The 23961-nt window shown below is 41.5% G+C and overlaps 1 protein-coding gene across 4 annotated transcripts in view; it reads left to right on the top strand.

The window, feature by feature from the left end:
• The first annotated feature begins 19642 nt into the window (after positions 1–19642).
• RASAL2 (RAS protein activator like 2) overlaps positions 19643–23961 on the top strand; it is a 303483-nt gene continuing 299164 nt past the window's right edge. The window contains exon 1 of one of the 4 annotated variants that reach the window (XM_045516595.2): positions 19643–20488. In XM_045516595.2, coding sequence (XP_045372551.2) covers positions 20287–20488 — 202 coding nt within the window. In that variant the 5' untranslated portion in view covers positions 19643–20286. The remainder of the gene's footprint in view (positions 20489–23961) is intronic. The other 3 variants (XM_074349840.1, XM_045516596.2, XM_045516597.2) reach the window with 3 other exon arrangements.

Consider the following 23961-nt stretch of genomic DNA (forward strand, 5'->3'; position numbering starts at 1 on the left):
TTTCCCTATCAGTGGATGTTGAGTCATTTGCTGAGAGGGAAGGAGAAGTGATCTGTGTGGGTGGGAAGGATGGCTGCAGATTTGCAGAGAGACAAGAACTTGTAAGAGAGCTGCTTTGGAGAATGGAAGGGAACGTACCGCGAGGGTTCCCCGGGTCTGGAGTGAAGTCGGAGAACCCCACCCACTGTGGTGTATGCATTCAGCCAAATTCCCTGCTTTGTATGAGACCTAGAAGTTTGCCTGGGCAAGTGTTTGATCCTACTCTACAAACAAGTTTGAAACATAGGTGGATACGTCAGCTACTTAACTGGACTTAGAATAAATAAATATTTCTTAGAGTTAATATTCATTAATGATTCATTTTAGGTGCTGTATTTACTGTGGATAAGCAGACCCCACAAATCTCACCTTTTCATTAGATTCTACTTTTTTATTTGTTTTGTTTTGGGGGGAGGTAATGAGGTTCATTTATTTTTAAACGGAGGTACTGGGGAGTGAACCCAGGACCTCATGCATGCTAAACACACACTCTACCATTGAGCTATCCCCTCCCGCACTCCATTAGATTCTAATATCACGACATTGAACTAACTGGTGTAAGGAGGTGGTGTGGATAGTTAAAAGCTCAGGCTCTGGAGTCAAACTTGAGATTCAATCCTGCTGAGGCTACCGACCAGCTATGTGACCTCCAGCAAGATAATATGGACACGTACCTCATAGGCTTGTTAAAGGAGATGATGCATTTGGTGGGATATTTTTGATATGTTAACTTTTTAAGTTATTAGCAAATTTCCTTCCTGGAACTGTTTGTTTTTTTGTTTTTTGTTTTTTGTTTTTTTTTTTTTGTGATCTGCTCCTGGAAGTAGATTGGGGAAGGGTAAGTGAAAAAAAAAAAAAAAAGGAGAAAAAAAATGTGTCTTCCTAATTAGGGCACACCTAAACCTATTAAGAAGATTAGGCCAGGCAAACAATACATCTGAAGCCAACAGCAAGAGAAGGATTGTCTCTGGGCAATTGATTTTCCCTGTAGAAAAGATTCCCTACTTCCTGGAGAGAAAAAAAGGAACTGAGAGAAAAGGGTGTCTGCGTGTGTTTGTGTGTGTCTGTGTGTGCACAGGTGTGTGTAGGATGGTGTCACTGGAGAGAAGTCAAGACTTATCAGATCCAAGCCCAAAGGAATGAGGGATAACTCAGCAAGTTATCTATTGCCAGACACTCCGCTGGTTATCTGTTGCGCAGTAACAAATTACCCCCAAACTTAGCAGTCAAAGGAAATAAATAAACATTGATTATTTCCCAGTTGCTGAGTGTCAGGAATCTGGGTGTGGCTTAGCTGGGTGGTTTTCACTCAAGGTCTCTCTAGAGACTGCAGTGAAGCCTTTGGCTGGGCCGCCATCATCTGAAGACTTGATTGGAGCTGGAGAATCTACTTCCGAGCTCACTTACATGGCTATTGGAATGAAGCCTTGATTTCTCACCATGTAAGCCTCTCCGTCGCGATGCTCAAGACATGGCAGACAGCCTCCCCCAGAATGAGTGATCTGAAAGAGGGAAGAGGAGAGACCAAGACAGAAGACATAGTGTCTTTTATTACTTAATCTTGGCTGTGTCCTACGATCACTTCTGCCCTAGTACGTAGATCAACCCTGGTGCAATGTGGGAGGGGACTGTAGGAAACGTGACTACTAACAGATGTCGGCCGTTGGGGTTATTTCAGAGCCTGGCTATCAGAGATGCTGTCAGGGGCTTGTTGGAGCAGCCAGGCATGAGTGGGAGCGGACTACCTGACTTCCCTGGAATTTTGTTCAGCACTGTGTCTCTGCCAGCCTCACTTCCCTTTGGTGTTATTTAAAGACTTCTCTTCTACAGCAGACTTCCCCTTATTTTACAGGGCCTCTAGCAGGAGTGGTGGCCACCATGCTCTGAATCTTGGCTTCTTTATGCTTACCCTGTTGTGTGACCCCCACCTTGCAGTGAGCCCCAAAGATGGATGCCTGGATTTATTCCTGGGTGGGTGTACTCAGGAACCTCCCTCATTATCCAGGACAGTAGTTAAACATACTCCAACTTCATAATAACAGCTAATCTTACCAGATATTTATTTACCAGACACTATGAAGTCTTTCAGATGAAGAATTTAAGGCCCAGTGAGGTTAAGTAACCTGGTGAAGGTAATAATTAATGGGTGGTAAAGCTAAGATTTGAACCCTCTAAACCTGGTTCTAAATCCATGCTCTCAGTTCCTAATTCTATATTTTCAGCACAGAGCCCAACGTTAGTAAATATTCAGTAAATGTTTGTTATTATTAAGTTTTCTCATTGGAGACAAACGTAACTTTCTACATTCAAGAAGCTAAAGAATTGGTATATTCATTTAAAAAGGTAAACATTATGTTTTTATTACTTTTTTTGTTGCTATCACCAACAACCTGACAAAGCTTATATAAAGTTGTATTTACCAAATAGCTATTTTGATCGAAGTGCCTGCTGAATTGCTCAATGGTGGATCCAGATTGGCTATGGCTACCATTTGTTTTACCTTCTGTTTAGACAGTTTTAATAACCCAAAGTCATCCTTCCAAACATCGGTGTCAAAAGCTGCCAGTTCTTCTCTGGACTCAACTGTAATCCACACTGCTGCCTTCCTTGAGGGGACTGAAAGGAGTGTGGATTCTTCCAGGTTTGAATTTGGCCTCCAGTCCCAAACCTGAGCGGTGTGACCTTGGGAAAGGTACTTAATGTTGCTGAGAAGCCGTTTACTCCTATGTAAAATGGGGCTGCTGGGAGGATTAAAAGAGATAAGATATGTAAAGCACTTAGCACAGTGCTTATCGCAGAGTAGGCTAAATGTAGTTAAATGCCTTCTCCATTTCCTTCTCTCAATAGGGTTTAATTACGCTGGTCATTGTGGTCCCAAATCATTCTGCTTACGCCAGTTTGTGGCATCTGAAATTTATCAGATGATATTCAAATGCATGAGTGCCTAGTGATATCTGTATTTGTTTTGTATTTTGTTTCTAGACAAGGCTCATCGCCCCTGATGTATTCCCTGAAAGCAGAGGCTATTTCCCGTTCATACTTACATTTTTGTTCCCTGTGGTGCCTAGCAAAATGACTGGCACATAGTAGTATTTAATATGTATCTGCTGGCCTAAATTGAAATCAGAGTAAATGGAAAGGATTGAAACTAACACAAAATAGGAAATGCTTGCAATGAAAGGTGAAGAAGATGGGCTTGAGGAGAAGGGAAATTCATATTTCCAGGAAACAAATCACGTGCCCTGCATAGATTTTCATACTGCATATCATTCAACACCCTCCACGTACATCTTCAAACTCAATTAAATAACATTTCAAGTCTTTAAAGAGATAATGGTGGCAGAAATAGACAGAGATTCATCTTTTGAAAATATTTAACATTTTATTTCATGAGCTTAAATGATATGAACTCCTAGTACTGGAGAAATTATACCATTACTCATATTAATGATTTAACTGGTTTCCAAGTGTTTTAGTTCTATTATTGCTTAAAGAGAGAGTTCTTAGAAAGGAGAAGAATTTGCCCTAGAGGAAGTCAGTCTGTATTCTCCATTCAACTAATAGGACACTTGATAATAGATTCCTAATGGATCCCTGATAATATGAGTGGAACAGTGGGCCCAAGGCATTTTATTTCCCTTTCCCTATTGTCTAGTCACTTCTGAATGACAAACTATCAGCCGTGGATCAACCCAACCGTCTGATTCCTCCATGCCCACATCAATCACTTGGTACCCTGGAGTTGCTGCCTCCTGTTTGGGTGTGCAGGGCTGTGGCTCTTTTTAACCTCCCTGCACCATTGTATGTCCTTTATTCAATGGTACATGTCCTGTCAAAGAAATGCCTGGTTGGAGTTACTCAGTTTCCTGGGTATCTCCCACTAATACAGGAAGTATACATGTTTTTGAACTTCTGTTTGTTTTCCTTTTGCTTGAAAAAGGAAAAAAAAAAAAAAAAAAGAAAAGAAATGCCTGGTCATGGCACAGCTCTGGCAAGCTCTCAGGAGAGGATGGGGGTTTCTCTTCCAGGAGAGTCCCTTTAGTCCCTCGCAGTGTTATGGAGATGCGCTGGCTTTCTTCTTAAGGGGCAAATGAGGATAGGTTCAGGAACAGAATTTCTCTTTCTTCAGGTTGTATTGCTGAGTTGGGTCCCCTTTTCCAGTCTTCTCCCCCTCTGATGGTGATTTTTCTCCTTTCAGGGGCCCCCTTGTCCTCCTCTGCAGTCCAGATCCTATTATGGGGGTGGGTGGGGATGAGATGGGGCTCAGGGAGTGGGTGAGGAGGTCTGTCAATGCACATTACTTGGTAATAACTTTTTCTTGGCGAAAAGTTTATTGGTTTGTTTTTAGACAGAGTCAAAATGTTCCCATATCAAAACAGCCACTTCAAGGCAGCCACATCAAGATGTTCCTGGCATCAAAATGACTGTGTCAAAGCTGTGTGTCAGCAAATTGACTACAACAAAACAGCCTGTATCAAAATGGCTGTATCCTACGTTGGCACAGGACTTGCCATCCAAGCAATGAGTTTTAGAATGTCAGTGCTGTTTATAGTAAGATAAGATGAGAAGTTGTTTCTTTCCATTGATGCTTCTAGAGCTGGACTTGACCACAAGGAACTGGATGACAAGGAGGCACCACTCTTTCTTCCTAGTTATCACTGCCTCCTGCAAAAAGTAATTAGGCACAAATTAACAAAGATGATCCTGCTTTTACTAATTTTATAATCATGCTTTTGCAGTTCGTTCTCATCACAAAGATCTTTTGGAATTATCTACTGAGAATCAGCCAACAAATGTATGCCAACATGAAGGGAGCCTGGAGTCACTTGTTAACTGCCTACCGCTACTGTGTTCAACCAAGCCTAGAAGAACCATAACATGTGCAAATGCCCTGAGATGCTGCCTCTTCAGATACCCAAATAGGTTGCAAAACCTTTCCTGGAAGATTGGATGTTAGAAACCTTCCTTGACTTCTATCTGCGGGCTAAGAAAACTTATAGATTGGGCAGAATCTTGCACTGGGTATGCAAATAGATAGTGGACATGGCTCTGTCCTGCATTAATTGTCCCACCTCTTCCTTGACTTCAAGGTACTATGCTCTCTTGGCTTTATCTTGCCTCACTGGCCGCTCCTTCTCTGTCCCTTTCTGTCTCTCATTTTTCTATATGACCTCTAAACATTGGAGTGCCTCTGTGCTCAGGCATGGTCCCTCATCTCTAGAGCTAATTCTCTTGCTGGAGAGCTCATTCAATTCTGTGACTTTAAATAGCATCTCTGTGCTGATTACTCCAAAAATACACTTCTAGCCCTAACCTTTCCTAGAACACCAGATTCATAAATCCAATATCTCCATTTGAATGTCCAAGAGGCATCTCAAATGTATGGGTCCAAAACGGAGCACTAGATTTCCCAACCTAAACCTGTTCTTCTAGTCTTCATCTTAGTGCCAAAATTAACTATGTAGTTGTGCAAGCCACAAACACAGAAATTATCCCTGACTTTCTTTCTCTTTTTAAATACATATATTATCAGCAAATGCTACTATAGCTGTGCCTCCAAAACGTAGTTGGACTCCTTTCTTATCTCTCCACTGGCACAAACACAGAGTCGAAGTCACTGTCATCTCTTACCAGGGCTACTACAAGGGCCTCTTAATTGATCTTCTCCTTTCTTTGCATGACTGTCTCCTTCAGCCCCCTAGGTCTCAGACAACAGGTCAAAGCTCAAAGAGGACTTCCCAAACTACCCTGTTGGGAGTACCTCCCTTTCCCCCAGCTTGTTCTCTGTCAAATCACCGTGTTGACTTTCTTCATGGAATTTACCACAGTATGTGATTGTCTATTTCCTTCCTATTGACTGTGTTCCCTGCTGGAATCTAAGCTCCAATGGAGCAGGGAGTTCAACTCTTTTCTTCTCCATTCAATTCCCAGGGTTCACCGCAGTGTTTGACCCACAGTAGGACCTTGACAAATATTTGCTGGAAATAACGAATTCAAGTCTTTCCAAAAGAGAAAAAAAATCTCTTTGGGATTCCAAAAATTTAGGATCCACCAATATTTGCTATTGTTCAGAAATGATTTATTCAGGTTAGCCACACATACATACATACAAACATGAGGAAAGTTCATTTAAAGGCATTAACTCGAGACTATTTTAAGACCCAGTTCAGACATAACTCTGTAAAGACTATTCCTTGGTTGTCCCGACTTGAAAATGACAATGGTGACTACCTGGTTCCAGCACCAATCATTGGCAATAACTAAAGGTGTTCTGCTGCACAAGATTTTACAAAAGATTAAGTTAGGAAGAAACAATCACATGGCTTAAAATGAACAATATTGAATTTTTAGTTACCTGACACATAAACATACATACCTTATAAACAGAAATTAGTCAAGAAATGAGGAAATATTATTTTATAAACTGGCACAAGAGTTCTCTTTAGGTAAAGATTGTCTTTGTTTAGAATAATATCTTGAGAAACGCCTAAGAAGTGAAAGTAGAGGCTCTGTGTGTGTTGGAAAGAAACAACAAAAGATCACAAAATCATTATGCATAAGAAATTGGGGAAGAAAAGAGAAGTAAATGACGAGGAAGAGTGGAGGTGAAGGTTGAAGAAAATGTCAGGAGGCTTAACTTTGGGTTAGTAGGAATAGAGCAAGAAAATCAAGTTTTCAGTTTTAACTTAGCTGCTGAAGAGTGCTGCGTATTTGCCATTTAGCTCCCTATCTGGCAGACATTATCTTTGAATCTCCAGGAAGGGTCTATTACACACAGCTGCCCCTCATGAATTTGGGGTGGGAAATCTAGGAGGAAGGGCTGGACCCACCCTGGAGTTGGTGCCAAATGAAAATAAAGAAACAGCTGCAAGATAGAGAATTAAAAATGGGAATTCAGCAGAAGCCAGAAAGCAAACCCTGAGGTTATCAAGAGAATGGGGAGCCCAGAAAAACTGCAGGGAGTTTGCAGAGAGCACTGGTTTTCCCATAAGACATGGGATGGGGTTTCCAGATGAATTTATATAAACCTCAAGGTGATATCTGGATTTGCAGATAATCCAGGAGCCACTAACAATGTGATCCCACTGGTAAATAGTAATCACTCCTCCCCATAGCGTTAGTGAAAACCCTAGTTAGGGATGATTGACAGTGTGTGTTCCAATTGTATTCTCTCCTTTCATTCTATCCTACTTCATTTGTTTCTATGTTCCTCTGTGGTTCCATACTCCAATCTAGACCATATTAGCTAGACTCATAGGTCACTAGTTTTTTGGTTTTTGTTTTGTTTTTTTTACTTTTCTTAGAGTTGGTTAGCCAGAGCAAAAAAAATTAATTTATGAAGTCTACCTGGTGGGAAAGGTCTAGTGAAAACTAAATTTTAAGCAATAATAATCAGAAAGACCAAAAGTTTCTGCAAAGAGCGTATTCAATTCAACTACATCATTTATTCATTGAATTCCACAAATATTTGTAGGTTCTCAAACTTTGAATACGAATGAATAAAGCTCAATGGCTTCTTTTGATGAGTTCACTGTCCAATGGGGATACATAAGCAAATAATTACAATGCAATATGGTAAATGCAAAATGCAGTAATAACAATGACTTCTATGAGATCTTTGAAGAGCGGCACTTAGGGAAGCCTGCAGGAGGGGGTCAGTGTTAGCAATGGTTTTGATTGAGCTGACAGCTGATTTGGATCTTAAAGGATGTGAAAAGTTAGTCATGTAGAGATGGGGGGTGGGGAGTTAGAGGTGAAGGGAAATGGAGCTGTGCCTTCTAGAAGGGAGAGCATGGCAAAGGCATGGAAGGAAAAAAAATGCATAGGGAACTACAAGCAGTTGAGTTGCTGGAGACAAGATTAAGATGTAATTAAAGCTGGAGAAAAAGGTAAGGATAACGGTGGGCTTTGAATGCCACGTCAAAAAATGCAGACCATCCTATCCGCAATGGAGAAACTTTGTAGGGCTTTGAGGCAAAGTGGCATGGTGAGATTAGAGTTTTTAAAAAATTATTTCAGTGATTGTAAAGAGAACAATTAGAAGGTCATGGTGGTGACACCTGCAGTTGCATCTATATTTGAAGTAGACAAAACAAAGGAGATTGGAGATTTTTTAGCAAATTTTTGTGCTAGTCCAGGTAAAAGGTGAAGAGAGCCCTATCTGAGGCCTGGAAAATAAAAGTGGGGAGGTGGAACAGATCAAGTAATGTTTAGGAAGCTAAACTGTCAAGGCATGGTAATTGATTTGAGAAATGAAGGAGAAGAACCTAAAGAATTCCCTCTTGGATGACAAATATGGCTAATGGGGTCATGAGCTAAGATTGCGTCTGCAGGAGGAGAAACTAGTTTAATGGAGAAGATGGGGAGTTCTTTTCTAAACATGTGAAGTCGCAGGTGACTTTGGGACAGCCGGAATGAGCCAGGGTAAGCTGGAACTGAAGGGAGAGATCTGAGACGAAGGGACAGCACTGAAATTCATCTCTGTACAGGTGGTAGCTGAAACCATGAGGATGTGTCAGATCACCTAGGGAGCCTTGCAGAGTGAGAAGATTGTTGGTCAAGGGAGATTCCAGGGAGAAGATTAAAAGGCCCACAAAGAAAGTAGAGAAGGAATTCTCAGAGATGTATGAGAGAACAAGGAGAGTGTTATTAATGAGTAAATTTTAAGAAGGAATTGATTGTGTAAGATGTAACAGAGACATTGCAATATGGGCTTTAAATTCACCCCCTTAGATATCGTTTTGAGAGCTGTTGTCATAGAGCAGTTACAGGTTGAGGAGTGTGTAGAGAGGTAACTCCCTTGCATATCCAGGAAGGATAGTCAAACCAGACAAGGACGGCACCAGAAGGGAAAGTTATCAGCTTGTCTCACGTATAAATATAGATACACAAGAACTAAATAAAATATTTACAGTTCCTTAAAAATATAATATAATCAAGAAGGGTTTAAACCCAGAAATATAATGATACTTTATTTTTTGAAATCTGCTAATGTAACTCACTATCTCATCCAATTAAGGGCAAAAACTAAACGATCACCTCAATAAATATAAAAAATGTTTAATAAAACTTAACACTCAATTTGTGATTTTAAAATGTTCTTCTTAGAGAACTAGAAATAGATCAGACAATCCTTAATATCAAAACTTACAGCAAACATCGTAGCTAATGGTGAAATAATGGAAGTAATCCCTTTAAAGTCAGAAACAAGACATGACTATTGTATCCATTCCACATTGTCCTATAGGTCCCAACCAATGCAGTAAGACAAGCAAACAAAGGGAGGGGATTGGAAACAAAGAAACAAAATAGTCATTAAATGAAAATAATACAATTATCTACTCAGAACATTCAAGACAATCTTTTGACATGAAATCAATACGTATAAGAGTTTTTCAAGATTGATAAACACAGAATCAATATTCAAAAACTGATGGTGTTCTATACATAAGCAATAACCAATTTGAAAATATAATAATAATAATAATTAATAATACCGAAATTAGAGTGGGAAGAAAAGCCATATTGTTCTCAGGAAAAAAAATCTAACAAAAAAATCTAATACCTATATAAACAAATGATAAAACTTTATTGATAGATATAAAATAGGAGAGATATACCATATTTTTGAAGGGAAAATTCAGTATTATAAAGAGGTAATTCTCCTTAATGTATAAATTTTGTTTAATTTACAATCAGAATCCCAACAGGGTGCTTTGTGGAATTTGACCAACAGATTCTAAAATACACACAGAATACTTCAGGGCCAAGAATAGGCAAGGCAGTTTTGAAAAAGAAAAATGAGGGAGAGAAATTAACACAGTGTGGTATCAGAGCATAAATAGGTAAATGGACCAGTAGAACAGAGAGCAACACATATGAGAACTTGGTGTACAATAGAAGGTACAAAGAAATAGGGAAAAGCTGAACTATTCAATAAATGGTGCTGTGTCAATTAGCTATCCATGTAAGGGAAAATTAGATCCTTCCCACTGTACACATAAATAAATATCAATTGGATTAAAGACTCCAATGTGAAAGGCAGAATAATGAAGCTTTCAGAAGATAACAGTGCAGAATATATTCATTACTTCCCAGTAGGAAAGGCTTTTTTGAGGCATGAAAAAACTTAAACCATAAACAAACAAAAAAGATAAATTAAAATTAAAATTTCTGTTGAGAAAGATATGAACAATGTTAACAGGCAAGACTAAAAAGAATATATTTGCAATTCAAATAACTGACAAAAGATTAGGGCACAGCACATATAGAGAACTTTTATAAATCAATAAGAAAAAGACAAACGTGCAATGGAAAAATAACTTGTCAATGAGTGTGAACAGGCGATTCAGAGAAGGGAAACCCAAACTGCTAATAGTATATGCAAGAGAAGCTTAACCTTTCTAGAGGAAAATGTAAATGTGAAATTGGACTGCTTTCCATATGTATGAGAATTGCAAAATTTAAAAATCTGACAATACTACATATTGGCAAGGATGTGAAGATAAGAAACCCTCATGCTCTGCTGGTAAGAAAGTAAATTGGTACAATCACTGTGGAAAGCAATTTGCCAATATTTTGTAGAGTAAAATCAGTGTGTACCCTACTACACAGCAATTCAATTTCTGGACATATATCTAGAGAAACACTTCTCCAGATGCACAAGGAGAATTGCCTTAAGGATAGTCACTGCTTTATTGTTTGCAACCATAAAAAATTGGAAACAACCGTCAGTAGTGGAACATGTAGATTAATAGTGGACTATTCAAATGATACAAAACTACAGAGCAGTTAAAATGAATGGACTAGATCCTGGAGTATCAACATAGATAAATCTTGAAAACACAATACTGAATGCAAAAGTAAATGCCAAGATATATTATGTATATAGAAATTTCATGAAGGCACAAAACACAAATTCAATAGAAAAAATCATCAAAGGATTTGCATACACACATGCATGTGCATGTGGGAAAGATACATACCAATATTAGAACAGTGATGACACCATGGTAGCTGGGAGGAAAAGGGTTTGGATGAGATATAAAGGGGGCTGCAGCTGTATTTACAACGTTTTATCTCTTTTTTAAAGATCTGAAGCAAAAATAGTGACTTAGAGTTACGGAAATAATAGAGACAGTGAATATAGTCTATTCTTCCAAAAAGTTCAGATGGAAAAAGGAAGAAGAAAGATTGGATGATAATTTGAGGAGTATGCTGAGTTGTGAGCCACTCCCCCAACATTTTTATTATGTCAAATTTTAAACATATAGAAAAGTTGAAAGAATTGTAAAGTGAACATCTATGTACCTCCCACCTAAATTCTACAAAAAGGATTTTGCTATATTTGGTTTATCATATATCTATCCATCTATCCATCCATCAACCCATCTTATTTTTCAGATGTACTTCAAAGAAAGTTGGAGACATCTGTGTGTTCATAGGTCAGGAGCTTTTTGATTAGATGGGAGAGATAATCAGAAACTGAGGGAAGAAGCCCTCCATGACTAAAGCTTGGTTGAAAGAAAGAAGAGAGAAGATAATCACTTAAGCCCTGAAAGAGGAGGGCGAGTTTGGCTTTTAAAAAAGAGGAGGGACCACTCATCCTCTGAGACTGAAGGAAAAGATGGTGGTGAGCTGGGGATGCTGAAGGAAATCTTGATCAATGGCCTCAATTTTTCTCCTTGAAATAGGAGGCAGAAACATGTTGAGAATGAGGATCGGGAGTTGACTAGGTCTTGAAGAGAGAGACAAAGAATAGGTATATTTACTGGAGAGAATGGGAGAGGGAGTAGATCAAAGATAAGCTAAGGGATTGATGGAGTCCCTGAGGGCCTGGATGAGCTCAAATCCATAGCAATACAAGACTCTACATTATGTGATTTTCTCTAGCCCTCAGCTGTTTGAGAAGGAGGAGTAGAAAAAAAGCAGACCGTAGGAATGATCTAGAGTTGATGCTGCAGGACCGGGTGCACGGGGATGGAGGAGACTGGTGTGAGATTATTTCAGATGAACAATCATTAGTCCTAGGCAGGGCATGGGACTAAGAGAGTCTAGGAGTCAAATAAAACAGAAAACAGATTCAAGTCCTCGTGAAATGGAGAAATGGCCCCTTTGCTGAGCCACAAATTTAGAGAGAAGCTTTGTTTTAATAAGGCTCACTGCTACAACTCCAAGCACAGGGACACAGTTCATTTAAGAACAGTCTTCATAGTCTCTCCAAAAACTTTGTGGCAGCCCTTGCCACAACTCTGTATTTTGACTGCAGCTTTATCCAATTGGGACACCAAAAGAATGTGTACCAAAGTATAATATTTGAAGCCTGTCTCTTTCTTACCCCTATAATTCTCAGTCACTGATTAAAGGGAAATGCTTCTAGTCACCTATTCTCTTTTCCCCTCGTCCCTTTAATGGTTTAGTACTTTCTCGCTTCTTCAGCTTATTACTATGAACCCCTTCCTTCTCATCTCTTGTACCTATTGCTACAAACCCCTTACTCATACTTGCCACCACGACATCTGCAATCATTATTCCATTCTAATAATATACTCTACCTTCTCAATGTTTCTTCTTGGGAGTGTATGCTCCACTTCTTGCCTTGAATTAAGGGGTTTTTCTTCAAGACTAGGATTTGCCCTGCAAATTCCTCTAGCTGGGGTTGTTCATTCTCTGGTACGCTTTGTTTCGTTGTGCTCCAGAGGGAGTCAAGGTGCAGGGGTTGGCATTTGGCTGCTGGTAGCCCCACTGCTGCTTCTGGATCATCACGCTTCAACTCTCATGTAACAGCTAATCCTTCTCTTAATGATGAACGCTACCCTCTCCTCCTCCCTGCCACTAACCAACATTCTGGTCGCTTACTTTCATTCCCCAAAGACTTGGAGACTTAACTCACAGTTGCCTTCTTTATCCCACCTCCTACCACCATCCTAAAAATTCAATAACTTACCTTCCTAATATTTGTACCTCCTTAGTCCTTGTGACCTTCTCGTCCACTCTGTTTCAGGTGTCTACCTCCCAGGATCACATTCTGTGTCTTGTCATCATTCAGCCATTACACCTCATCAATCTTAAACTCCTGTACCCCACTTTCTGACTACTAACTTCTAAACTTCTATCTCCTCCCTAGTTCTCCTGCTAAGGATATCTTGCTACAGACCAATGGGAAAATGATTTTAAAAACTTTCCAGAGTTCTTATTCCCAACAGCAATCAACCCTAATCGATAATGGTGAGACATTCAGGAGCTATGATCATCTTAACCCATACTTAGGTGACAGCCTTCTAAGGAGATATTTTGGATCTTTTTTGGTCTTTGCTCACAAGAGTCTTAAATAGGCCCCAACTATTGTGACCCATGTCTCGACACCTTTGTTATGCTAGAGGCAAGATAAAAATGGGCCACTGTAACCTCCACACATTGACCAAAGATGACAACATCACTCTCAGGGTAATATGAGAACTGTGAAATCATTAAAAAAAAAAAATCTCTCCTCTAGAATCATTTGGCTTTGATTTTTTTTTAATTGCATCTTTTGAGGAGTCATCAGAACCATAATGCTAAGGAAGTGATCGTTTGCTTTGGCTAGGCTGAAGTAATTTAGTGTTTCAACAGTTACTAAGAAAACACAGAAATTAATTTGCTAAAGATTACCCCCTTCATAGATTGTGTTAGTTCATAGATGTTTGGCACTATGAATTCCAAGCAGAGCTGGAAATGATATGGTGTTTAGAGTGCTGGCAAAAGCAGGAGTACACAAAAACACATACGGAAATTTTAATATTTGCCATTTCTAAAACAAGTTCAGTGGTCATCCCTGAAAAAAAAAATCAGAACTTTGTACTCTTTCTAACACTCGGCAATTTAAAAATTTTAATTACATGGGGTGAGGAAGGGCGTTTTGTTATTTTCAGCGCTCAGGACCGCTAAGGTTTTAATTAGGCCCTGATGTCAGGGGCCCTTGCCATTCGTTCCATCTGACTGTTTTTATTCTTTTTGCATTCCTAGTTGAATGCTGAGGTGAGGTCATTATTTTGGAGGAGATTTGCCAAGAAGAAATGACTGGTGGAGGTCTGTTTGTCTCTGGCCTGTTCCACTGTTTTCCCAAACAATATAGTCATTGGATGGTACAAACAGTGACTTTCTCTTAGGGAACATGGGTCAGGTATAAAGGAGCACTCGTAAAACCCAAGAAGATTCCTAAGTTTTCCTTGGTACCGACGAATGCCTAAGATCCAACAGTTTCTGATTTATAATCATTGTCAAATGTTGCTATGAGGAGTCAGTGTTCCTTAAGTTCTGTACATCGACCTCAGTTTCCCCATTTGGAACACTCATTTCCTTTCTCTCTGACCTGCTTTCAAACTTGACTCATGCCACGGCTTTGGTTTTTCTCTAACTTTTTCTACCCAGAAGGCAGTGGAATAGATGGCAGCCACCCAGCCTCTTGAGGCTGCTATCCCTGGCTCTTGAACTAAAGACAGAAAGTAGAGAAATTGTTCCTTTTAAATACAGACCACTTCGAGGGAATAGGGAATCTATTTTCTTCCATTGCATCCGATTCTGCTTAAGACTCAGGATGCAGGATGCTCTCTTGATGAGGGACAGACAAGGTTGAAAAGAGGGACATACTGAGCAATGAGGAACAGCTGAGAGCTACAAAGATAGGGCCATGCTCATGTATAAATAGAAATGCTGCTGCTACGCTGATGAATCAGACCAGATGTTTCTCTGATGTCTCTGTTTGGTCCTTTGGTTTGAAAAAAAAAAGTATAATTTTGCTAAAATTATATGTGGGGCCAGGAATGTGGCACAAATGCTGTAAGCTTAAATAATATGGAAAAGAATAAAATTACCAAGGAAACCTTTATCAACAGAAAAACATCCATTTAGAGAAGGACAGAAAAGGGCAGGAACGAAACAATCTGTTGATGGAGTTGATGAATCGAGATTCAGGAGGTCTGAATTCTAATCCTTCCTGTGTCCCCGGCTGTGTGACTTTGGACAAGCCATGTCCTTTTCCCAGGTCTAGGCATGTTTCTTTTTTAAAACTGGGGAGAGGCAAGAGAGAAAACAGGGGCTTCATTAAATTGATTTTCAAAGTGTCTTCTGCAGCCCCAAACATCTGTGAACCAACCAGGTTTTCTTTTTCAGTTTAATTTCTTGTTTCCCGGCTTCTAGTTTCATTGAGGGGTTGATATGTGAAAGACGTTGCGGGGGAGAAACATGAATTAACACAAGGGCTCTGTCCTCAAGATGCTTATAACCTAAAAGCAGAGTTACACAAAGGTCTATATCAGAATATAAACTGTGATTGGTTCCAGAAGGCAGACAGGAACAAAGGCCATGGGAACCCGGAGCAGCTTGGAGGATAGGGAATGACTTGCTGGAGGAAGTTACTGGCATTTGATGGGGCTGGGGGGAGGGGCTTGAAGGTTGGTGAGTTTTTAGCAGGCAGAGATGGAGGAAAGGACATTCATTCCTGATAGAAGAAATAAGCAGAGGCTAGGGGCAAGGAAAGAGCTGGGTGTATTTGGGGAACATGAGACATTTGAGGTGGCTGAGCATAGGCTATCAGTTAGGTAGCAATGGTGGTTTGGGACCACATTGGGGAGGCCCTTTTAATCTCTCGATGGAGCATGCATTGTACTTAGTAGGCAGTAGGGAGCTGTATTTTGAGCTTGGATATGACCTGGTCTGAACTGTGCTTTACGTTAATTCACATACAGCACAGTAGAAAGGCCTCAGGAGCAGGAGGACAGCTAAAAAGCTAATGCACAATCCTGGTGAGCGCTCACCATGCCTGAGCTAGGATGGGGTCAGCGGGAATGTAAAGCATTCCAAGGAGGGGGTGGATTTATGCAAGTTGGCGGGGAGGAGAGGACTCAAAGGTAACTCCATGTTGAAGTAAGTCTGAGGTAGGACCTACTACTTCCACTAACAAAGAAGGGAAATTCAAGTAGGGAAGGGTGTTTGTGCAGGGGAAAGGGGGAAAGAACTGACTTTCTATGCACTGAGTCTGAAGCACAGGAAGCATAACTTAGTGGAGGTGTGTCCAACATTTACAAACTCCTGACTGGACCGCAGTACTGTGGATAGGGCTGGAGATCCATGATCCAAGTGAGAGCTGAAATCAAGGCAGTGAATAGATCACTAGGGAATTGGAGAGTGAGGCCGGAGGAAGAGAGATGACAGAATCTTGAGAAATGCCTAAATTCCTACCTAGTGATGAACTGGGCGTGGTCAATGTTATAGAATATAATCAGGAGAGTGCGGCACCATTTTGCCCAAGATGAAACGGAATATTGAAAGGGAGTGGCTGGTGAACCACAGTTGTACAGCTTGGGAGATTAGGGGTTTAGAGGTGGTGTCTAGATAGCTTAGAAGGAACTGGCTTTAATAAAATAGTTAAGAGCATTTGTGATGAGGGAACTTCTTATGTGTGTGTTTTCTGACAGGTGAACAGAGGAGAAAATTGGACATGAACCTGGTCCTCGGGTTGTGATAGCCAAGATTCCAAATACTCACCTCTCTTTAAAATTGGCAATGGGTACTCAGAACCCAAGGCCTCTTTCTTTCTTTTGAAAATCTCAGATTATTGCCAGCTTTTGTTCTTCAGAATATTACATGGGGATAATAATTTATTATCTTTTCTCCTCCATAGTTCCCCAATTTTTAGTTCCCTCTTGTTCTGGGTCTTGGGTTTGATTCTTAGAGTTGAATTCCAGTGACAATAAATATGTAGATTACCTCCGAGAGCTTGGTGTCAGAAGCTCTAGGGGGAAGAAAAAGGAGGAGGGGTTAGGGCAGGCAGAGAAATGAGACTTTAGCTCTATTGTAGTTCACACACAAAGGCCTGTTTGCAAACTACAATGGAAACCAAGACTTTATCAGCAAAGGATTTATCTTCACTTTAAGATCGGGGATTACAGCAGGCAGATACCACTGGTATAAAACCAAGTAGGATTAACTGCTTCCCAGCAATGTAGATTGGTTTATCACTTTTATTTGTTTGTTTTGTTTTTCTTCAGTATTTTCTTAAGTGATAATAATTTACAAAAACCACGAAATATTTACTTTTGGCTCCACAACTGTTAGAAAAACTCTACCCACCAAAGGGAAACAAAACAAAACAAAATGAAACAAAACAACCCCTAGGAATCTACATCTGTCAGTGAGTTAAAAAATTAGGAAACTAGAGGGGAGGGTGTAGCTCAAGCGGTAGAGTGCATGCTTAGCATGTCTGAGGTCCTGGGTTCAATCCCCAGCACCTCCTCTAAAAGTAAATAAGTAAACCTAACTACGTTCCCCTACCTACACAAATAGGAGAAAAGAAAACCAATTAAGAAACTAGAGTTTTAATTTATTAGCTAGCTATATTACTTTAGGTAGGTTGCTTAATAGAATACTATGCTCCCCCCGCCCCCTCTCCACGGGCTAAATGGTGATTAATAAAAAACACTGGTTCTGCTTATCTCACAGAATTATTGCTCAGGTTGTGAAAGTATTTTCTCTTTAAATTATAAATATTAGATAAATTCCAGACATACTGTTACTTAAGTAACTAGATAACCACTGCAGCCAGTCTGGGGTCAGGCTGGGGAAGTGAAGCAGGAGCTGGGATTTGGGGAATCTGGATGAAGAAAGTAGGATTACTGGGGCTTGGCAGAAGTTTATTCTTCAGCTCAAGAATGGATGATGCTAGGGGGAGGGCATAGGTCAGTGGCAGATTATGTTCTTAGTATGTAGGATGTCCTAGGTTCAATCCCTGGTACCTCCACTAAAAAGAAAGAAAGAAACAAACAAACCTAATTACCACCCCCCCCACCATAAGTAAGAAAAAGAACGGATGATGCCAGTGAGAGCAAGGTAGAAAACAAACCACCCCCAACACCTCTGTGACTGTTTCACACACCCCTCTTAATGCTGCTTTGAAATAATTGCTTGGGTAAATAAATTCCTGATATATTGACTAATAAAGAGATGCTCATATTTGTACATCTGCTGCCCATAATTCCCTTGCTCTTTGACTTCTGTTACCATGACTTCGACAGTAATATAGTGTAAATAAAAATGCTCTATCTCTGTTCAATGCAGGGCTCTAAACCTCCAGCTTCAACACTTCCCTTTGTCCACTCAAACACTGAAGGGTACGAGGATTTAGACTTGGAAGTCTGACTATGGAGGCAGACAGTAAGAAATCAGGGTGCTAGAACTGGACATGATCACTCCAATATATCACCAAGCCACACATCAGCAAGCTTAATCACAAAAAGTTCTTGAGGGAACAAAGCTGAAGTAGCCAATATCATTGAGACACTGCAGACCTAACTGTATTGGTGGTTGTTTTGCCAGGTGACATGGTTGTTCCTCAGTTTTCTCACCTGTTTAACAAGAGGCAGGATGAGATCATCGCTAAGGTTACCTCCTGCTTTGAGATACTATTACTCTAAATAAGAGTTTGGAGAAAATTACAAAATGCGTCCCCATAGCTCTTGATAAGCCCAAATAATATACCAGGATACCACAAAACCAGGAAAAGAAAATGTCCCCTTTTCGACCAGTCTCTTCGTGCCATGTAGGGAGAAATGGGGGGTGGGGTGGGGATACTAAACAATCCTCCCTACCCAAAGATGTTAAAAAAAAAAAAAAGCAACGTAAACTTTTGGAATTCTTGCTTTGTTGTATGCCGCGGTGATCAAGAAACATTCTTGGAGACCTACTAAGTGCAAGACACTTTAAGTTGATACTTTTCGATTTTATTATTACTTTTCCAGCAATTTCTTAAATCTGAACTAGTGGGCATAAAATTAAACCCAAGGTCAAGGGAGCCAGTCTACAAACAGACCAAAAATAAAACGCAAGTGACATCATTAGAGGCTTTGGAAAAAAAGCCAACATATTGCGCAAAGATCAAAGGCAAAAAAAAGAAAAAAAAAAAAAAGGGGGAGAGAAACATATTTGGTTAATACTGGGTTTTGAGCATTTCATGTCCTTGCGAAGCCCGTCCATCCATCCACACCACACTTCCTAAACTTGCTATTCTAAACCGATGACAAGTCCAGCTTCAGCGCAGACAGGGCACAGAGCGCGGATCCCACACATATCCCACAATCCCAGATCCCGCTGCCAACTCCTCTCTCTGGGAAGGAAGGAGGCGTTTCCCCCAGGGTGACTGTAAAATAAAGCAGCCTCTCCAATTTCTTCTTCCAACAGGAAAGAAATATTGGTCCAAATAAGTAAAGACACAAACGCATACACAAAAGGAAAGGGTGGGAGGAGGGGAAAGGGAAGTTCTTTTCCTTTCTTTTTAAATTTCCCGCATGCCTTTCCCTCCCCGCCTCCCCACGCCGGCCGGGTCCACTTCCAGCAGCAGTTCGGGAGACCAGGAGACCGGGAAACGTACTGCAGGGCGGTCTGGGAAAGCGTATTTGGAAAGTAGGCGGGACTGGCCGGATGAATAACTCGGTATCCGATTTTTCCTGCCTTCGGCGGCAGTTCCTCCTCCTCTTCGTTACTCGATTGCACACGCGGCTGGGCTCTCGGCCCTCGATTGCTCCGGCCTATCACCCTGGGATGCCGCCTGCCGCCGCCACCGCCGCGGCTGCCGGGCTTGTGGGATCCGCGGCGGAGCCGGAGCCGGAGCTGCGGCGGAGCCGTGGCCTCAGAGTTAGGGGGGCGGGTCGGCTCATTCCTGGACTGGGTGCTGAGGACAGGCGGGCCAGAACCTGGGGCCACCAGCCCACCCAAGCTAAGAGAGCGGACACTCGGAGCCCCTGAGGCGGCGGCGGCGGCGGCGGGAGCCGGTCAAAGGGGGCGGCCCCGAGCGGCGACGCCCCCAGCCCAGCCGTGCCCGGCCCCACTCCATCCCCGGCCCCGGCCCTTTCGGACCGCAGGGGACACCGGCGGGGGCAAAGGAAGGCGGCACCGAGGGGGCCGGCGAGCGAGCCGCCCCTCCCGGGTTCTTCTCCGTCCCCTCCCGGGAGGGACCCACACCTGAGCCCGGACCCACCCCCGCCCGGGGCCACGCTGGATCCGCCTCCCGGCCTGGGTCCCGCCCGCCGGCTGCAGGTGGGCTGCAGCGCCCGAGCGGCGGGCAGTGGGCGGCGGGGAAGGAGGTGAGCCGCGTCCGCGCCGGCTGCCGCGCGGGTCCTTGCCCCCGCTGCTGCGCTCTCCTCCTCCCCTTCCCGCAGGCAGGGCGCGGAGTCGCGCGCCCGCCCCGCCGCCGCCGCCTTGTCCCTCCGGGGCACCATGGAGCTCTCCTTGTCGACCGGAGGAGCCGCAGAGGCGCTGTCCTGGCCTGAGATGTTCCCGGGACTGGAGTCCGACTCCCCGCTCCCCCCGGAGGAACTGGACGCGGTTGTTCCAGTCAGTGGGGCCGTGGCCGGTGGCATGTTGGATCGGATCCTTCTGGAGTCCGTGTGCCAGCAGCAGAGCTGGGTCCGAGTGTACGGTAAGGACTAAAGGCCGTCTTAGAGGCTGGTGTTTCTTATCTTTCTTTGCTCAGGCTGAAATTCCTTTCCTGGTCTCAGTCCCGTTCTCAGTCTCCATCCATCCTGGGTCCGTTTCCCACATCAATTTTTTTTGTTCTGGGTGCGTTTCTGACAAGTTTCTCCAGAATGGTATTTGGGTAGAGAGATGTGACTGAGTATGGTTTTGGGACCTTTTCGGGTACCTGCAGTAAGTTTAAGGTGGGGTTGGGCTATGCAGGAAATTCTCAGGTGGTTACTTCGAGGCTAAGTGTCAGCCGACCTTCAAGAACACACCGTGAAATCAAGTGAATGAGATTTCATTTCTTTCTCTTGAGTGAGGCAAGGCTGGAAACCAAGGTATTATGAAAAAGCTTAGCAGAGGATAAGATAATAAAGTAAAAATCAGAAGTATTTGTTTGGTGAGAACAATCTAATTCTATAACCTCTTTCTGAACCTCACTCTCCAAAGGTAAGCACTTAGTCCAAGGGGTGTGGATTGTTTCAGATTGCACTATTGTTTCTGATGCTCTTTGTAAAGTGACTGGGTTGCTACTCAGCAAGTTAAAAAGTGATGAACACACTAAAACTTTCCCTTTCTGCATTCCTAGCAACCACCTCTTTAATTAAAACTGAATGATGAGATTCTATTAGGGTGAGCCTTGTGGCAGCATTAAAACCATGCTGGTTTTGAAAACTCATAGCCCAAGGATTTACAGCCTGGCATTCAGGACTGAGCTATGACTTCCAAAATATTGAAACGTCAAGGTGTTTATCACTTAGCTTACAGGAATGCAAAAGACATTAGTAATGTGGCCGAGTATAAGATGGCAGATTTGAAGCACCTGGGGTCAAACACAATGTTAAGTTGTTATCCTGCAGACATGTGCATTTAAGCCTGTAGTGATCAACTACCTTACATGTTTGTTTTTTTTCCATTCTTCTGAACACGGTATATGTTTACCATTCGAGAGTGACCATGACTTCCAAGTTGTTGTCCTGGAGATTTCAAAACTTTAAAAGCCCATCACTATCAGAAAGATCATAGAACTAAGAGTCCAGGGATCTGAGTTTTTGTCTTAGTTCTGCCGCTAAATAGCTATGTGATTTGGAGCAGATCAGGTCACTTTTCTGATCCCTGATTCCTAGTCTGTAAAATGAGTGGATTGGATTAAATAATCATTTAATGGTTCTTGCAGTTCTAGACATCCAGCTATTTTATAACCAATTCTTAAGGATTTATGTGTATAGCACTTTGTATTTTGCTGGATGTTTATGAATGTTGCTTGATGTTATTTTAATTAGCTGAAAGAATTAAAGCAAAGAAGTGGGAGATGATACAAGGTAACCCAGTTCATTCTCAGCAGATTAAAAACTTTAGTGCCTGATTTTCCACCCACCTGCTAATGCCACTTAGCAGATAATTTATAGCAAAGGTTGATGAGAATCGGAATATGAGCTTGAATTGGGGTACATTGTGGTTACAACTTTTTCCTGTTCTCTCCCTCTTCTTACCCTTATGCACTTATTTGGCATATTATTTTTTGTATGAAGTTAGAGATAGGGCCTTGTTACTGCAAGAATATGTGTATATGATAACTCAATATTTCAGTGTCCGAAACTATTCTGTCTGGGTTTTCTAGACCTAGTGTTAACTATGTTCTTTGCATGCAATCCATAAAACTATGTACTTGTTTTTGTAGTCCCTTCCTATGGCTAGGTTTGTGAGTGTGTGTGTTTGTGTGTGTGTGTGTGTATTCTTAAATATATACATGTATATACATACCTATATATATATATATATATTCTCTCTCACGCACACTACATAGTGTACATTTCAGAGCCAATTTGTAGACTTTCCACTGCCTTGTAACTTTTTTGTCTTCTCTATCAATGAACCAGGAGTTGTTTTTATTTACTGTTCAGTACTGCTGCTTTCCTTCCTCTGAGGCAGCTCATCCTGGATACTACTTTATTGTCTTTAGTTTGATGTAAATATTCCAGAACTATTTGAATGACTCTTGGCTTTTCTGTGTCCTTAGCTAGTTTTTAAGTTGCCTATTGTATAATTCTTTGAAAAGCTTTGAAGTGAAAACAGAATGCAGAAAATCAATTTGGAAAACATTGGTTCATTTTGGTTTTTTTGTTTGTTTTGTGTGTTCAAAATCCTGATTGTTTTGGAACATCATGGGTCTTTTACACAATTGAAAGAGACTTTGATGAATGTAGTCTAATTTTTTTTTTCTTCAGAGAAATCCAGAAACTAGTCTTGAGTTTGCAGCTGGGGGTTGAGAACCTGGGTTTTCATTCTGACTTTGCCACAAATTGTTGTCTAACTTTGGGTAAGTAATTTTAAGTCCCTGGGTCTAGGTTTCTACATAAAATGTGGAATCTGGAGTAATTGGTATCTGTGGTACATTTTAGCTTTAGAGTTGTCTAATTCCATGGCCTGCCCTATTATTTTGACCTCCAACTTGGCCTCCCAGTTCCAGCCTGACTTTTGGGCTCCGGCATCCAGCAAGCCTTTAATGCATTTAAATTGTGACTGTCGGGATTCTGAGGGGCACTGTTATCAAAAGGTCAGTGAACTGAGTTTTGAAGGAAGGAATGTTGAGGGCAGATGTATATTTGTTTGGAATGTTTTCACAAGATGGGAAGGTCGGGATGGGGATCTCAGGTCGAGCTCATCAGTATGCAGACAGCAACAAGAACAGAACTACTCTCCTACCCCCAAATATCTTAACAGAAAGCTTTTAGAAACAATATCTTATTAGTTTGCCTTACAAAATGTGAAGAATGGGCACTGTTCTGAGTTTGCTGCTGACAGGTCGGCTCCTTGGTGGATAATACCTATATCCAGAGTTTTTGTATTGTCGTGACTGGAAAACTTTTTTGGAATATGCTCAGAGCTTTATAATAGGTAGACTATATTTAGAACACAAACAAATGCATATCTCTGAGACATAGCTAAGAGAAAACAGTTATGCTGTGCTGTCCTTACTTTTCTTTTAGTTGTAAAATGTCTCATTTGTTTTATTGCAGTATTATTATAAGTTGCGTGCATGCCCATTAAGACTATAACATTTCTGACACCAGGGAGCCTGCGTGTTTTGTTTATCTCTGTATTCCTATCTTGCCACTCCTTTCATTGTCACCGTGTCCAGCAGATTAATACCTTGCTTTTAGAAACTGTTGAATGTTGATCTGTCTGTCCTTTGACTATCCAGATCTCAACCTGACTGACTGTATGGGTGGTAGAGTCGCTTAAACAAAGGCATGCCACAAACAGCTAAATATGGATGCAGAATCCAAGAGCATCAAATGCAGAACATTTTTCAGATATTTATAGCCTCAAAGAGAAGTCAATTGGCTGAAAAAGCTCAGCAGCCCAGCAAAAGGAAACGGGAGCGGTGAAGCCAGCCTCACTGTCTGTGCTTTGTGGTAAACAATGAGGACA

Source organism: Camelus bactrianus, chromosome 21 (assembly GCF_048773025.1).
Source record: "Camelus bactrianus isolate YW-2024 breed Bactrian camel chromosome 21, ASM4877302v1, whole genome shotgun sequence".
Classification (NCBI taxonomy): domain Eukaryota; kingdom Metazoa; phylum Chordata; class Mammalia; order Artiodactyla; family Camelidae; genus Camelus; species Camelus bactrianus.